The sequence below is a fragment of the Cicer arietinum genome, chromosome 5 (assembly GCF_000331145.2).
Source record: "Cicer arietinum cultivar CDC Frontier isolate Library 1 chromosome 5, Cicar.CDCFrontier_v2.0, whole genome shotgun sequence".
In the NCBI taxonomy this organism is placed as follows: domain Eukaryota; kingdom Viridiplantae; phylum Streptophyta; class Magnoliopsida; order Fabales; family Fabaceae; genus Cicer; species Cicer arietinum.
The window spans coordinates 57,081,794-57,097,905 of NC_021164.2; the positions used below are offsets into that span (position 1 = coordinate 57,081,794).

Sequence of the window (16,112 nt, forward strand, 5' to 3'; positions counted from 1 at the left end):
TTAACTTTGTTTGATCATCATCAAAATATTAATTTGAGATTTTGTCTCTACATATTATATTTAGTTATATAATTCTAAAAAAAATTAAATATAATTTTGTTGAAAAACTTTTATAGTTAATATCAAAAAATAATTTTTATAAAATCTAGTTTGTCCCCATTTGTAGTATTTTCCGACTCCTAGCTCAATTTTGCTGAATGTTGGCCTTATCAATGATATCTCATTGATTATTGGAAGAAAAAAAAATTAGAATCAAATAGCGTTCTCATTACTTTTATATTCATTATTTTTTGTCAAAAACGGTGTATATAAAACATAAATGTTGTTAGTAATCACTAATCAGATATCATATGATATTGATACTAATTGGCTGCATGTTAAACAATGTGCTGAATTGACTGAAAAATAATAAAATAAATGCCACGATAGAGACTCTTATTATGGAACGTTATTTTTTTCTATAATTTTTTTTACAAAATATCATATAACTTGAATTTTTTATTTTTAAGGAATGTTTATTTGTTTTTTATTAAAAAAAAATGAGTGATGTCATATATCACAAATACTTTATTCACAAAATTTCACGAAACACACATTCTAGTTTTGAAGCAAATTTTAAAAATTATTTTACTCTCGAAATTCGCAAAATAAAATGGTGGATTTTATGTAAAGTAAACAATCAAAATTAATCGTGATTTAGTTGTGATATAAGCTACCGTGACTTTGAACATTACTCAAAAAATAAAATATTTCGTAAAATTTTAATTACAAAACATAACTTTTCCATGACTAAAATTACAAAATAATAATTTAGATTCTGTAAATCTTGTTGACTTACAATGGCCATATTTAGGAAAACTTAAAAAATATGTGGAGTTAAGAGGATGATGTTAGGTTGAAAAATTGAAATCATCTGAAACCCAAAAAGGAAATAAGTAAAAATCGTCGACAGCAGGATTCGAACCTGCGCAGGCATAGCCCAACAGATTTCGAGTCTGTCTCCTTAACCACTCGGACATATCGACGTATTGATGTATGTAAACTCGTACTGTTATTACTTAAATATAGTGTATCTTTCCGCGGCAACAGACTCAATAATTAAAGTATTTTATCTCGAAATTTAAATGTGAATGATAAACCAAATACTCCATGTCATTCTAGCAAAAAAATCATTTCATTATTTTATAGGTTAGTATTACTCTATTTTTATTTTTTTTTTTAATTTTCTTTCCTGTACAAAGTTAACTATGTTAAATTCTAAATTGACTTATATTTTATGATAGAGCTAATAATATATAATTAAATTAAATAATAAATATATTACAATAGATTTAAATATTTTAGTGGCCTTTTTATCATAAATGAACTTTCTTCTGAGAACATTTATTTTCTTTTAAAGACACATTGTTCGATTATTTAAAATCTTTATTTTTTGTTTTTGAATAATATCAAATTAATCACTTTTAAGTTTATTATTGATATAACGAATTAGAATATAATATTTTAAAAGTTGACTTAAGCTATGTTATAGGAGTTATAATTTGACATATTTGTCTTTGTATAAATATTAAAATTTATTATTTTTTATTTTTTTTTATCATTTCAGTTTTTTGGTACTAATTGAGTATCAACTTTTTCTTTTTTTTTCAGAATTTTTTTTCTTCAAGTTTTTTATACAGAATTTACACTCCAAAAAATGTATTCTCATAATTTTTAAAACTAGTAAAAAACTTTTTTAATATTTTCAGAATATAACTCATTACCAGAATACTCTTTTTTAACTTTTTTGATAGTTACTGAAAAACTTGAAACCAGAAGTTTTCCGAAAGTTCTTTTAGTTTTTATTTTTTAATTTTTATGTTCCTTTGTTATTTATTTAATTCATTTTTAAAAATGATGTGTATAAAAAAAAATTATTAGTTTTTCGATACAGAAGAATTTATTGATATACAACTCTTTTAACTTTTTAACTTTATGTACTGAAAAATTTAAATAAAAAAAATTAGATAGACACCTTTTAAGTTTATGTACCAAAAAACTTAAATTTTCTGATAATTTTCAGAAAATTTGAGTTGTTTCGTAGTTGATAAAATAGTAAAAAAAATTAAGAATAAATTTGACTTCTTAAAATATTGTGTACTAGGTAAAATTGGGGGTAAGGGTATAACGTTCTTTAACTTGGGTACTAATCGATTGCTCTCAGATTACTTTGATAGTGTATCCCTAAGGATGCATCTGTCCATTTGATTCCCCGGAGAAATGATTTTCTAACCTTTTGCACTTTCTTTCTAATCAAGCAACGGCACCTGAAATTTCTCAATGGCTTAGGTATCTAAATTTTTGTTTCTTCTTATGAAACAAATCAATGTTCTTGGTTTTAACCAACCCTTTCTTTTGTATTTTACATAATATTTCCCATTTAAAGCTTACACCCTTTAATTTCCAGGGTGAGGAGATTCTCAAAACTGATACTAGGAAATAGCCAAAATATAGAATTGAACTTTCAAACATCATGTAACGTAAATACATTATACACAACAGTGTTTAGCTGAGAGTGTACTAATAATTCATGACAAGTTCTATTTGCAGTTTTCGAGGGATTATTACAAGGTAACAGGAACAAACGGATTTCAAGTCACACAGCATTGACACATTTAAAATGCACCTAGAAAGTTCATCTGGCTCATCCAAGAGGCAATGGTTGACCTTATTTTTCCCCATGTTGGCATCACTCTTTCCGTAACGCAAAATGAATGCTTGGCCTTTGCTTCAACTTCTAGAACAGTACTAAGATATGATGCTTGGGTGCAACTTTGGGGTGCATCAGGTCCTTGATAAGCCTTACAGATATAGCTTACGAAGTTTTCATAATCCTGCAGCAACAATGTATACCAATTAAATTCTATTAAAGCATATAATGTATAAAATACAAACAAAATGTCATAATATAGTAAAATTTGGATATAATATTTTAAAGTGATATGTGAATATGTCTGTTTTGCCTTTTTATTTTTTTTGACCAAATGTCTGATTTGTCTTAAAAATTGTATTTAGTTGTAATGTATAGTTTGCCAAATTTGCTAGATAGGTGTAGTAGAAAAATTATAGGATCTTCACCCACACCAATTGGTTCATTCCATGAGACATTGCATCTTTTGAAAAGAAGATCATCAATGAACAAAAAAAAAATTACATGCAAGTATCAATATATGAGTACATTACTTAGTTACTAGTATAAATACTTGAACAAGATTGAAATGTTAGGGGGGCATCAGCCCCCATAGGCATATGAATAGATCCGTTCTTGGTTTGAATTCAGATACTCCCAATCTATTCGACTCTATCTAAAGCTCATTAACCATTTAAACTAAATCATGTGGATAATTCATTATATAAGATACACTATACATATGTAGACTGCAATTTTAATCATCATATATTATTTATGAGAGGCATAGCATTGCAAAAATTTCAAGCTCTCAAATAAGGCATATGCTCAGCCAGATATCGAATTGCAAGGCTAACCTCGTAGAGTGGTTCTCCATCCACAACTACCCATGGAACGTATGTGTGGGGAGGCTGTAGAGCATTAGTTTCATCTGCATACTTTAGATCCAACTGCATCAAGATGGTAATAGATACTTGTGAGAGAGAGAAAATTCAGCCAAACAATGTTATATAGACTCAAAAGTTCAGCTGTCATATCTTTATTTACCATCAAGATAGAGTGTTAACATTCTGCAAATATGGAAAAATACTGAAAAAGAACTTTACAAGATTATCATGAAGAAAGACACATGTTAAGAAGCAATAAATTGGAAAATGTATAATATATCTTTTTGTAGTCGTTGTAGCAAAGAAGCACTTATCACCAGGAGAAAATCAAAACCAGAGGAAGTTCTCTGTTCTCCTATAGAAGGTTTTAGAATTGGTTTAAATGCTACTTCATTAGATATGCCAGATTAGCAGTAGACAAGGACATCATTACTCTAGATAAAAGCATTGTCACTAACACAATATTAACTATCACAATTTTGCTTAAGATGGAAAATATTCCTGAAAAATTTCAACAATGATATATAGATTCAGCCCATCTATCATAACTTTGTTACTGCCTGGATAACATTTTGCAAGTTAGGGGTAGAGAATATATTGAAAAAGGATTTTGCCAAATTATCATGAAGAAATATGACTGTTCAGAAGCTATAAAAAATTGGCAGTTCTATTATATCTTTTGTTAGTGGTTACAGCAAAGAAGCCACAAGTCATCTATGAATACAACGTAACTCCGATTATCATATTACACTGCTGCAGTGTTCTGTAAAAGTCAAAACTAGGACCAATTTCTTGAGGTAATTGTTGGAATAAGTTAAAATTACTTTTCATTAGTTATTTTTATTTTGTTGACTTGAAGAAAAACAAGCACAGAAAAAATGCCAGATCAAATGTTGGATATATAAGTAGGGATAATTAGGAGTTTGTTAGTAGTTGTGTTTCTAGGTTGTTAGTAGTTGTATAGGTGTAACTGTTTTTGTGTTTCTGTTATTAGTTAGTTACCATGAACCTAATCTCTATCCTAATGTATTTCAAGTCTTCAAACAGAGGCTTCCACCCCTTTTGAAAGAATCTTTGGCAAAAATAGTCGAGTGGTTTTATACCATTGAAGGAGAGTATTCTCTCTTGTTATTTCATTTTTGTTAATCAAAAGTGTTATTTCTTTGGAATCCAATTCTTGGATTCATAACACCAAAAGCATTGTCAATAGCACCAAACCTACTATCTAAGTGAGGAGTGTATGCAACACACTCTCTGGCACAATATTTTCAACACTTTTTATCATTGTCTGAAAATTCAATGTCAAGTCTGCTCCCTATTAGGTGAGACCTACAGGATTTCACTCAATCATAAAGAGCATGTTTAAACTTAAAGAGAGTGTGTTGCTAGGGTTACTTCAATCCAAGTTTCACATGATAGAACAAGTACCAGCTAGTTGACATAAATGGGATTTAATTATATATTATTCTTGGTGGGATTAGTATAAATATAGAATCTAGAAGGCTCCACCAATTCTGCGTCCATATGATTATTCAAACATTCTAGATCTCAAGTTCCATAAGTTAGTTTCATTTATCAGTGTAAGTAAAACTTCAAGGTTTAAACAAAACAATTATACAAGAGAAGTTATTCAAAATAATTTACAACTCCCAAATACATTTCTGAATGACAGAAAATGGAGATGTACATACTATGGTATTTAAAAAACACAAACTAAATTAGTGAAAAGAACTAACCTCTTTTCCATGCTCACTACGATAACAATCATCGATAAGTGTTGAATCCAGACCCAGTTTCTCATAACAAGATTCCCACTCATCGCGCTTACCCTCATACACTAGATCCTCAACGCAATAGATGAAAGGAAAATGCTTGCTCTGCAAAACATGTGAGAATCATATAAATAAAATACTCATAACAGTGAAATACATGTAAAGCAATGATATAATGAATCAAAAGAAAGATCAGATTAGGAAAACTAAGCAGCACTAAAATAACTAGAAAAAGCACTTTAAAAAATAAAGTAATGTTAACAAATAGGACCATATAACTGCCCATTAGTTTGCGTGCAAGAGAAAAAAGGCACATAAAGGGACAGAGCATAATTTTAAAGTCATTTTCAATATTGAACTAACCTTGAAGGCACAATGACCTGTACTATATATAAGTCTATAATAACCATGGAAATTATGAATTACCAAACTGTAAATTGGATCGTAGTATTTAAACAAAGTTATGTACTCTATAACTCTAAGCATTGTATAATAGAAAACTACAACAGCCCACTCTGTTGTTGAAGACATAGACACAATTAACCAATCTCTGTAATCAATTGTTGTTTTCTTGTGCATATATTTATCTTGTGTTTGTATTTATTTGCTATCAGAGTGACTATTGTAGTTTTTCTATTATGTAATGTTTATATTATACTCCCTCGGTCCTAAAATAATTGAGTCTTTGTAACAGCCGAGTTCAATTGATAGTGGGAATGAATAGATAGTGGTACTTTTCCCCTAGGTACAGGGTTGGGTAAGGGTCTACATAGTGGATGATACTCTAATGCAAACAGTATTAATTAAAGGGTAAAAAAATGCATTGAAAATTGAAAGGGTCAATTATTTCATGATGATATTTTTTGGAAATGGATCAATTATTATGGGAGAGAGAGAGTACTAATTATCATAGTAGTCCTCGTCCCAATTAAAGAAAATTCCTTTGAAATAATTGAGAAAACAATACATATAAAAAAAAACATAAACATTCATAATTATAGTTATTTAATTTCATTGTTTCCTCTATCTCTCTTATTAGCTATGAAGCACAATACTAACTCAAACAACAAACATAACACTGACAAGAAGACACCGTAATGATTTGAGAAAATCAAGTAATTGAATGTAATCACGGACAAGATAAGAGGTGTGGGTGCTATAGAACTAATTACTAAAGAGGCAAAACAATTCTTACCAGTTGAGGCCAAATATCAATAGCACATGCTTCAACAGTGTTCAGCAAACACTCGTTTGGACCGTGCTGCAATTATCATCATCCATCATCAAACCCAAATTAATTAATTAATTAAGTAATTAGTTAAATAATTAAATGAGATATATACTAGAAAATTGAAGTAAAGAGTGTACCTGGCAATCAAAGGTGGAGTTACCTCTAAGTTTAGCATTACCCCAAGGAACGAGTTTAAGGTCAACGATAGAGATAAGGTCTTGTTCGAAGATTTTAGGGAGGTAATTGACTATGAAATTGGAGCAGTAAGGGCACAAACTTTCATAATACAACTCTAAGGAAACCTTGTTGTGAGATTGAGAGGGAGAGAAGAAGGAAGAGAAAGAGAGGAATAAGATCAGAGAAAGAGAGAGTGTGTTTGAAGAAACCATGACTGAATCTCAAAGTAAATTAGAATTCGAGTAGAACAAGTAACTATATTTTGCATGCGAGGTGGGACCCAACGCTAAACTGTGACAGTAATCGTCACCGTCACTGGGACGAGATTTCTTCTTCTTTTAGCTTGTCTGTGAACCACACAACGCTAAACTGTGACAGTAATCGTCACCGTCACTGGGACGAGATTTCTTCTTCTTTTAGCTTGTCTGTGAACCACACAAGATACAGCCACAAGAACAGGTGATAAATGTTACTGCAGTTTTTTTTTTTTTTTTGTGAGTATAGGTTTTCTTTAATGATACACATCGAGTACACGTTAAATACAACCTTATGAGTATAGTTTTTACTAATTTTTGTTGTTGTTTGTCGTTGTCAACGTGGAGGCTTGGTGAATATTTGATTTAAATTCACCGGGTGTTTTTATTATATATTTTAATCAATAATTTTGATATTAATAACGTTAAGGAGATATAAGTAATTTGAATATTCAAATTTTGTCATATTAAATATGTTGTTTTATGTTAAATTATTATGTTGTGTTATTAATATAAATATTGTAAATTTATTAAGATTATTTTGTTAACGATTTTAAATGTATATTTTATTATTTATTAATTTGAATGAATATCTTTCTTATTTAATCAAAAAAAAATCTTTATTTAGTAAAAAAATATTAATAGTTAGTATCTTTTTCTACAATAATTGATGAATTTTTTACTAAATGTAAAGTGAAATGTAATATTATGATATTAATGTAATCAATCTGATATTTAAAATATTTTTTTTTCCCGGCTATCTGAGTGTCATTGAAACTTTTCATATGTCAATGAATCTGGTCCAAATTGACGGGTATATTCAATATAACACTATCTCCTTTCCATGATGATTTAATTGAGACTTTTAATCTTTAATATTTTTTATTATATTTTTAATTAATATTATTTGTATCATTTTCAGTATAATATTTTTATTATATATTTATAATATTAATAATATATTAATAATTAATTAAATTAATTAATTTAGTAAAAATGTATATATTTTTATATATCTTTATTAATATATGTATGAAAAGATCAAATATTTCAATTATTTAAAATAGTGTGTGTGTGTGTAAAATACACTAGATATCTATTGACTATTAACATTTCTGTAAAAGTTTTATAATTTGTAATAGTATTCTTCGTAAGATTGAGAATTTAAACAAAATATATAAATTATCAATAAATAGTTATAAATAATTTGGTTTGTTTCTAAAATGTCTAAAAAAATAAATTTTGATAATTGATTTAATAATTTTGTTAAGTAATATTATGAGTTTTAAAAAATCTCATATTAAAATTTATAGTAGACTTCCGTATAGGTTGGATTAGTTTTGGAGTTCCAACAAAAGAAATTTGAAGGAAATAACACTAAACTATAAGAGACAAATGTGTTTGGCAAAGCTAAAAAATGAATTTATAGTTTATAAACTATAAATTTTGTTTGGTAAGAGTCATTTATAAATTTATATTTTATAGCACTTTTTTTTTTATAAACTAATTCAAGTAATTTATTATTTATCATTGTTTCTTTTGACTTTATCTTTAGTATTGTAATTAAAATATGTTTTTTACTCTTTATAATTTATTTATAATAATTTATATAATTTAAAATTTAAAATAATTTTAATAAATAATAATTTAAATTAAATAATTTAATTATTAAAATTTAAAACAAATAAACTAACTAAATAAAAAATATATATTTGATTAATAAATAATTTATTTATTATAATTTAAAATTATCTATAAATAATTTAAATATAAAAATAAATGATATTTTAAAGTAAATAATCATTTATTTATTTTATTTTAAAATGAATAAAATAGATAAATAAATAAAATATATATTAGATTGATAAATTTTAAAATACTACTTTTTGGTATTTTAAATATTAATTAATAAAATTTATTTATAACTAAAAATATTGTATTATGTCATTTTATACTTTTAAATTAATTGAACCGTTAATTTTATCAAACACTCAATTAATTTAACAAATATCAACTATCAATTATAAACTATATAATAATTTTACCAAACATATCCTAAGTGTACTTCAAGACTTTATTCTATAAATACATATTTCGTTGTATTGATTATAAAGAAAAATGTAAATCATATAACTTTTGTCATTAATTTAATAACTTCCACCGAAATGTAAATTTAACTACTGCAATCGCTAAATTATATTATCATTAAATACATCAAGTGTCCAAAATTTTATGAAGTTTTAATATTGACCAATACTTTTAAAATTATTTTAATACATGTTTTAATATTATATGATTTGATTTGATGATGAATTTTCAGTAAAAAAAAAAAGATTTGATCGATGAATATGTTTTAAATAAGTTGTGAATGAAGTAAGATTGAGAATATTCACCTCAAGAGAGAGACCTTTTTAATATTTTAATAAGTTATTAAAATAGTGTTTTATTTTTCATTTTTAAACCTCAGAAGCAAAAAGGATGAAAAAACTTTCTTGCTATTTATTAAATAATGAAGAAAATCACTATTCACATATATTGTCGTCTTCCAGTTTCCATTTGATCCAACTCCAAGGAGAAGTCTTGTAGCCTTACTAATGGTGGAGTTTGACTATCTCTTTGGGAATTTTCACCCTCTTCCATTACGTAAAAAGATGCATGAGGCGCCCAACCTACACATTTGCACAAAATAATTAAAGTAAGGCTTCGAACTAGATTTCTTGCATTTATAAAATTATGTATTTCCACATTTTAATTATTAGCTATTGATTTAAGATCCATCACATTACATATTTACTAAATCATCTCTAATTTAAGTTTCATTGACAAAGAATAAAATTTCACTGTTAATTTAAGATGGACGACTAAGATCAATAAATGTGTCACACATTTACAACATGAAATCTGAATTATTTGATCATTTTTTTATATAAAAGAAATTAAAAAAATATAATTTAATTTTTTTAGATGTCTCAACCCTTACTACAAAACTAAATATCTTGCAACAGAAATTTGATTTCATAAGCTACATTGTGTTTTGTAAAAGTACTGTTTTGCAAAACTGATTCTTTTTATTTAAATTTTTTTTCAAAGCTAATTAATATAATAGTTTTTTAAATAAATAAAAAAGCCAAACCATAAAAACAATTCATCTGTTTAAGCACCAATAGATATCCCTGTGCACATAAATAGTGCTTTGGTTGAACTAGAAAAACATAGGAAATAAGATATTTATGAAGATCAATTAAACAATCTAAACGACACCACTTGGGATATATACTACCTTGCACAAATTTTCACCACTAATTAAATTTTCATTGGTTCTTGTTTACAATAATATCGGAAAGAGTAGCAAATAGCAGATTGTAGACACAGTAAGTCCTGAGAGCAACACATCAAAAGGAGTTAGCATAACAAACATTATTATAGGGAAGAAACATAAATATCCAATTATGCATTAATGCACTGAATTAGGAATCTATCTATGATTTAATATAAAAAATGTAACTAGCCAGCACTTACCTATAAGACCTCCAGTAAAGACATCAGTCCAATGATGCCAATAATCATCTACTCGAGTAACTCCAACAAGGGAAGCAATAAGTAAAGGAAGTAAGACTATACAAAGTTTACCAATGTGGCCCCTACGATCAAACACTCTTACTTTCCCTGATAAATACCATGAAAGGAATCCAAGACCAGCAAATGACACTGCATTTGGTTAAACATTAATTAATCACCACCAAATTAAATAACAAATTATATTTCATTACAAAACAATCCTGCACTAAGGATGATACAATCTTTATATTGTTATTCTATTACTTACATGATGTATGGCCACTAGGAAAACTTTTGTATCCTTCCCTTATAACTGACTTAATCCCAGTACAAAGAACATCACCAGTTTCTTTATCAAACACCTGCATTAACCAATATCAGGGCAATGAAGGAAGAAAATATGTCACACACTCATACTTCACACATAAAAAGCCAAAGGCAAAAAAATTTAAAGGTTCAATAAAAAAAACCAATATATACAATTGAGATTTTTTAAACTCATTTTAAAATTTCGTTAATTTCATATACTAGATTGTCATATGCTTATAATATCAATGACTAAATTGGTGATTTGCTCGACACGCACCGGTATTTTGTCAGGGAAACACCTCTGGAAAAAGTTTGGTCTTGGTCTGCCAACAGCATCTTTAATGCAATCAGTGATAACTGCAGTTATTAAGCTAGCAAACAAGATACCTAAGTACCAAACCAAATAATTCATTCCAATGTGAAACAAGGTGTCAAAACTAAACAACATGGTAATAAATAAATTTCATAAAAAAACAATATCAGACCAAGAGAGCATAAGAAAGTACCCAATGTTGCATGGTGTAAATCATAGATATCCCTTCGGATAAAGTAAAAAGCAATAAAGATGAGAATAGGGATGAAAATGGAGTAGATCTGTTTCAAGAAACAACATTGAGGTAAAGTTTGTTTTCTTAAAATAAAGGGGCAACATTATTGATTTAAAATGCGGTACGCAACAAACATTGTAGCTGCAATATACAAGTTTTAAAAATCTATGCAACAACTTAGGTCTCGTTTTACTGCAGTATAAAAATTTACTGCACTCACACTACAAGTGTGATTGCAACCGCAATTTAAAACTATAAATCAATTATTGGGATAAGAATAGGTACTTACCGGGACACCCCACATAGGTATAGTGTCTTTTTTAAATGGATACATAGAATCTTGCATCATGTCTTTCCCAACATAACGATGAAAAGGTTCTATCTTATTCAAAACTCCATCCATAACAGCAAGAATTAGTAAAATCAACCAATCATGGATATGACTTAGTGCCAACTTGGCTCCTGGTGACTGTATAGCCATCTTTTCCAACTTTGGCTACCAAAATAAAAATGTTTTGCTTAATATTTCAGCACTCAAATTTATTTATTACTAGGATAAAGTACCATTGAAGTATCAAATAAATTGTGTTATTTCAAAAATAAATAAATAAAAATGTGTTAATTCATTGGTAGCTTGATAATTGAACTAAACACAATCTTAAGGTATAATTGAAATAAAAAAGCAGAGGAAAGAAGAAAATGGAGTCTACAATATAATTTCAAATTTCACAAACTTTCTCATAAAATGCTATAAAAATTTATACAGCATCAACACTTATTAATGCCCATGTATACAAAAGTTGACGTATATTTGATACATCAAATTTTTGTTGATCCACTTTTGTATATGGACAGCACAACATTTACGTTCACATCAGTAATAATTTGAGAAAATGAATTAATTGAATATAATTAATGTGTCTTTGTCGTGTTTGTATCAGACACTTACACGAGTCAGACATTAGAAGACACATTCCTCAAAATAAATATTGTGAAGGCATTGTGATTCATGAAATATTAACTACTCATGTATATATATGATCGTAGAAAACAGTTTAAAATAATAAAAGTGAATGGTGGAAATTGTTATAGATAGATTAATTAAGAGATCCAGACCTTGAAGAGAAAAATTAAGCTTTAAACAGTTTTATCAGAAAGACAGGGGGTGTGCGTTTTGCAAACCGCACGCCCGGTGTCCAATGGAAAGCTATGACATAATCTTCAAATAATGAATGAAAGAGTCTCGTGAACGATTTGAGGAATAACTGCATCTTGAGATCTAAAATTAGAATGACTTGTTTATTACTAATTAAATTTAATTAAAATTTATATATAATTTCCACGTGAAATATATTTCTTATCAAAATAAATAAATAAATCAAACATGAAATATTGAAATTATAGTTTTTTACAATGGTTATATTAGTTTTCTAAATTTGTATATGAAACTTCTGTTTTAAAACTCTTTTGATTTCCTTGACTCGTCGAATATACATATGAGGACAAATTTAAAATTATAATTACAAGTATTTAACTATTATTGCAAATAAGTAATTATGAGCATTATTATTTATTAAAAGCATTATTATTTATTAAATTTAAGTCCCTCTTCGTAGAGAGTGTTTCAAATAGTTTTACTGTTGTGTATATTTTATTCTACTTTTTGAGTTGGTAAAACTAATTTTAAAAATATTTAAATATTTTCAAATATAATTCTTTTTTTTTTAAATTGATTCTAATTTGAAATTATAATTTAAAGATTTTGCATTTATAATTAATTTTTAGCTGTGAATGTATTGTTTAACTTATTTTAATATAACTTTACTTAAATATAAATCATTTTTCATTCACCTCATTTTTAATTAAAGACTTTTTTCAATTTATTGTAGTACAATATAAACATTAAGTATCAAGGTAATTCACTAAATCATAAATATTGTTTCTAATATGGTAATCCATTTGTCTCATTTTAATTGTCTCATTTAAGTTGTGCACAATTTAAAAAAATTATTATTATTATTATTATGTTGATTTCAATGTTTTTTTTTTTTTGTACAAAAGAGGGCTAGGCCAAGAGAAAAAAGAACAAAAACAATTAACTAACAACTCTAATAATCTTAGGGAAGGAGACCCCATAATTATCATTAACTAAGATGATCTTCAATTCACTTGACGAAATAGTTGGGAGAACGAAAAGCTCAATGTTTTTAATGTAAGACTATAATTGACTAGTCAATATGCACAACAATTCCCTTTACGCTGTGTATGATTGAATTTGACATGTCAATTTCGTCGAGTCATCTTTCTGATTCTATGAACTAAGGTTGGAAAATTACGGTCATTCACTTGCTCTTGAGATAGCATATCTATCAAGACATTAGAGTCACTCTCGACCACTAGGTTTGTAATCTTCTCTTGTCAAGCTAACTCCAACTCATGCAACACTGCTCACATATCAGCAGTGAAGGCATTACACATACCAATTTTCCAAGCATACCCCCTAATCCAATTTCTAGAAGAATCTCGGAAAAAGACCTCCACATCCAGCAATAGATGTAGAACTCTTGTAAGTACCATCACAATTGAGTTTGATACAATTGCTATCTGGTTGGCTCCAACTGACATGCAAGATCTGGTCTCAATAGATGTACATTTCTCTTCACATGATTTCCATTCTCGATCTCTTTCACAAGATGCATGATTGTTTCAATTGGGTTATTAGGCCATTGAAAGCCTTCTTCAAAAATTGGTTTGTTCCTCCATTTCCACAGGTACCAACACACTATCATAAAGATGGATTGTTGCTGAGCTCTCTGATACTCTGCAATATACTCTCTAAGATTGTAAGATATCCAATCCATACACAAAAAAGAGTAAAAATTAGTAATTTTGTTAGTAGGAACAAGTATAATCCATACATGTATCGCATATGGGCAATCCCTCAGCACATGGATCATAGATTCTTCAGTGTCCGTACACCAGTTGCACTCAACAGATATTGTTGGGTTCCATTTGTGTCGTGTATGGTTTGCTAAAAGTATCTCATGTGACATAAGCCAAATGAAAGTTTGGATCTGATGGGGGCATTTCCTTTTCCAAATAATTTTCCAGTTGGTGTCAATAGTAATAACAGTTTGAGTTGGAGAAAGGTATTTATAACCATTGCTTACAGAAAACTCATTAAGTTTATTATCACCGCAACCCAACTTGTCTTCACCATATTCGACTTGTCTTCACCATATTCGGGAAGAGGAGGAGGAATAACAATAATGTGGTTAACCATAGCGGTAACCAATTTTGAAGCATATCAAGGTTCCACTTCTCTTCCATGTTTACATCTTTAATGGTTACAGTAGTATCTAAAATTAAGTTAGTTTGCAACAAATTGAAGAAAAGAGGTTGCTCCGTTGGGATCCAATAATCAAGCCAAAAAATGATCTTCCTTCCATCCCCAAGTTTCCAAATAATATTCAGTTGAAATTTGTCCCAAATTTTCGCTAGAGATCTCCATAACGGAGAATCATTCGACTTGCAAATCATGTTCTCAACCAATTTTTGATTTTTTTCGTACTTATTCAAGAGAATCTGACACCATAAGTCATTAGAATTAGTCAATAAATTCCAAAGTATTTTTCAAAGAAAAACATCATTTATTAACTAAGTTCATTTGATGCCTAGACCACCATTTTCCTTATGCATACAACAAATCTTCCAACTGATCAAGTGAGCCTTATGAGTTATCTCAGTGTATCCTCAGATAAAGGCTCATTGTAACTTTTCCAACTCATTACAATAGTTGTAAGGATTTTTGCATATTGCATATGAAAGTAAGAGATTGAACTCAATACAGAATGACTCAAAGTAAGTCTTCTTGCCAAGCTCAAAAGTTGTTGCTTCCAACCCCTCAGACGCCTTTGAACCTGCTAAGTAATATGATGAAACCTATGAAGTAACAATGTCGATTTACAAGAAAGGGGGGTTTGAATTATAAATATACCTTTTAAAAATTCCTGTTAAAACTTAAGAAAATAACTCAAGATTGATCTTGGTTGTGAAAACAGAAAACGGAGAACGTTCTTGGTTATAGTAGTAAAACGGAGAACGTTCCTTGATTAGTTAAAAACAGAAAATCAGTTTATGGTTTAATTAATTCAGAATGATAAATAGAGAGATAAGATAGAGAATACCACACAAGGATTTTATCATGGTTCACCCAATATGGGTTACGTCCACTCCTCACACTGTGAGATTTTCCACTAAGTGTAAAAGAGCTTTCTTGAACTTACAACACCTAGTCTTAGATCAAACTTGATCTATTTCAACCTCTAATGTTTTCTGCCCAGAAAGCAATACCAGCACCTATCTAACCTTGATAGGAAGTAATCTTAAAACAAACTATAAAGAAACTCTTATAGTTTGAGTTTTTACAATTTGATTGTTTTGACAGAATCTGAAATTTCTCAACTCTTGTTTGAGAATTGATTCTTTACAAAGGATCTAATGACAATTGCACAAGCTATTTGATAAGTAAAAACCAACAACTGTTTCGCAGAAATCAGTGAGTAAGATTGCCTCTGTTTTTTGTAGAATTTCAAGTATGTATGTGATTGATTATGGATTTCGAAGCACTTGAATTTCTTACTTAGAATCGGGATAATGGCCTTCTATTTATAGGCTGTAGATGTACTTGAATGAAGGTACAAGAGCT

The 16,112-nt window shown here is 28.4% G+C and overlaps 2 protein-coding genes and 1 non-coding gene across 3 annotated transcripts; all 3 read right to left on the reverse strand.

Moving 5' to 3' along the window:
- Nucleotides 1-943: 943 nt before the first annotated feature.
- Nucleotides 944-1,025, reverse strand: TRNAS-CGA (transfer RNA serine (anticodon CGA)). Its single transcript has one exon. It is a non-coding gene; the product is annotated as a tRNA-Ser (tRNA).
- Nucleotides 1,026-2,479: 1,454 nt separating this feature from the next.
- LOC101513496 (gamma-interferon-responsive lysosomal thiol protein) lies at nt 2,480-7,219 on the reverse strand. Its single transcript, XM_027334966.2, has 5 exons — nt 6,696-7,219; nt 6,523-6,588; nt 5,292-5,432; nt 3,526-3,618; nt 2,480-2,873 (listed from the first exon to the last, which is right to left on the reverse strand). The coding sequence occupies exons 1-5, from the start codon at nt 6,945-6,947 to the stop codon at nt 2,655-2,657; spliced, it is 771 nt and encodes a 256-aa protein (XP_027190767.1). The 5' UTR covers nt 6,948-7,219; the 3' UTR covers nt 2,480-2,654.
- Nucleotides 7,220-9,468: 2,249 nt separating this feature from the next.
- On the reverse strand, nt 9,469-12,643 carry LOC101504504 (lipid phosphate phosphatase 2-like). Its single transcript, XM_004500384.3, has 8 exons — nt 12,521-12,643; nt 11,694-11,900; nt 11,363-11,450; nt 11,134-11,243; nt 10,816-10,909; nt 10,509-10,697; nt 10,319-10,367; nt 9,469-9,658 (listed from the first exon to the last, which is right to left on the reverse strand). Exons 2-8 carry the CDS (start codon nt 11,883-11,885, stop codon nt 9,616-9,618), a joined length of 765 nt encoding a protein of 254 aa, XP_004500441.2. The 5' UTR covers nt 11,886-11,900; nt 12,521-12,643; the 3' UTR covers nt 9,469-9,615.
- Between the last annotated feature and the right edge of the window lie 3,469 nt (nt 12,644-16,112).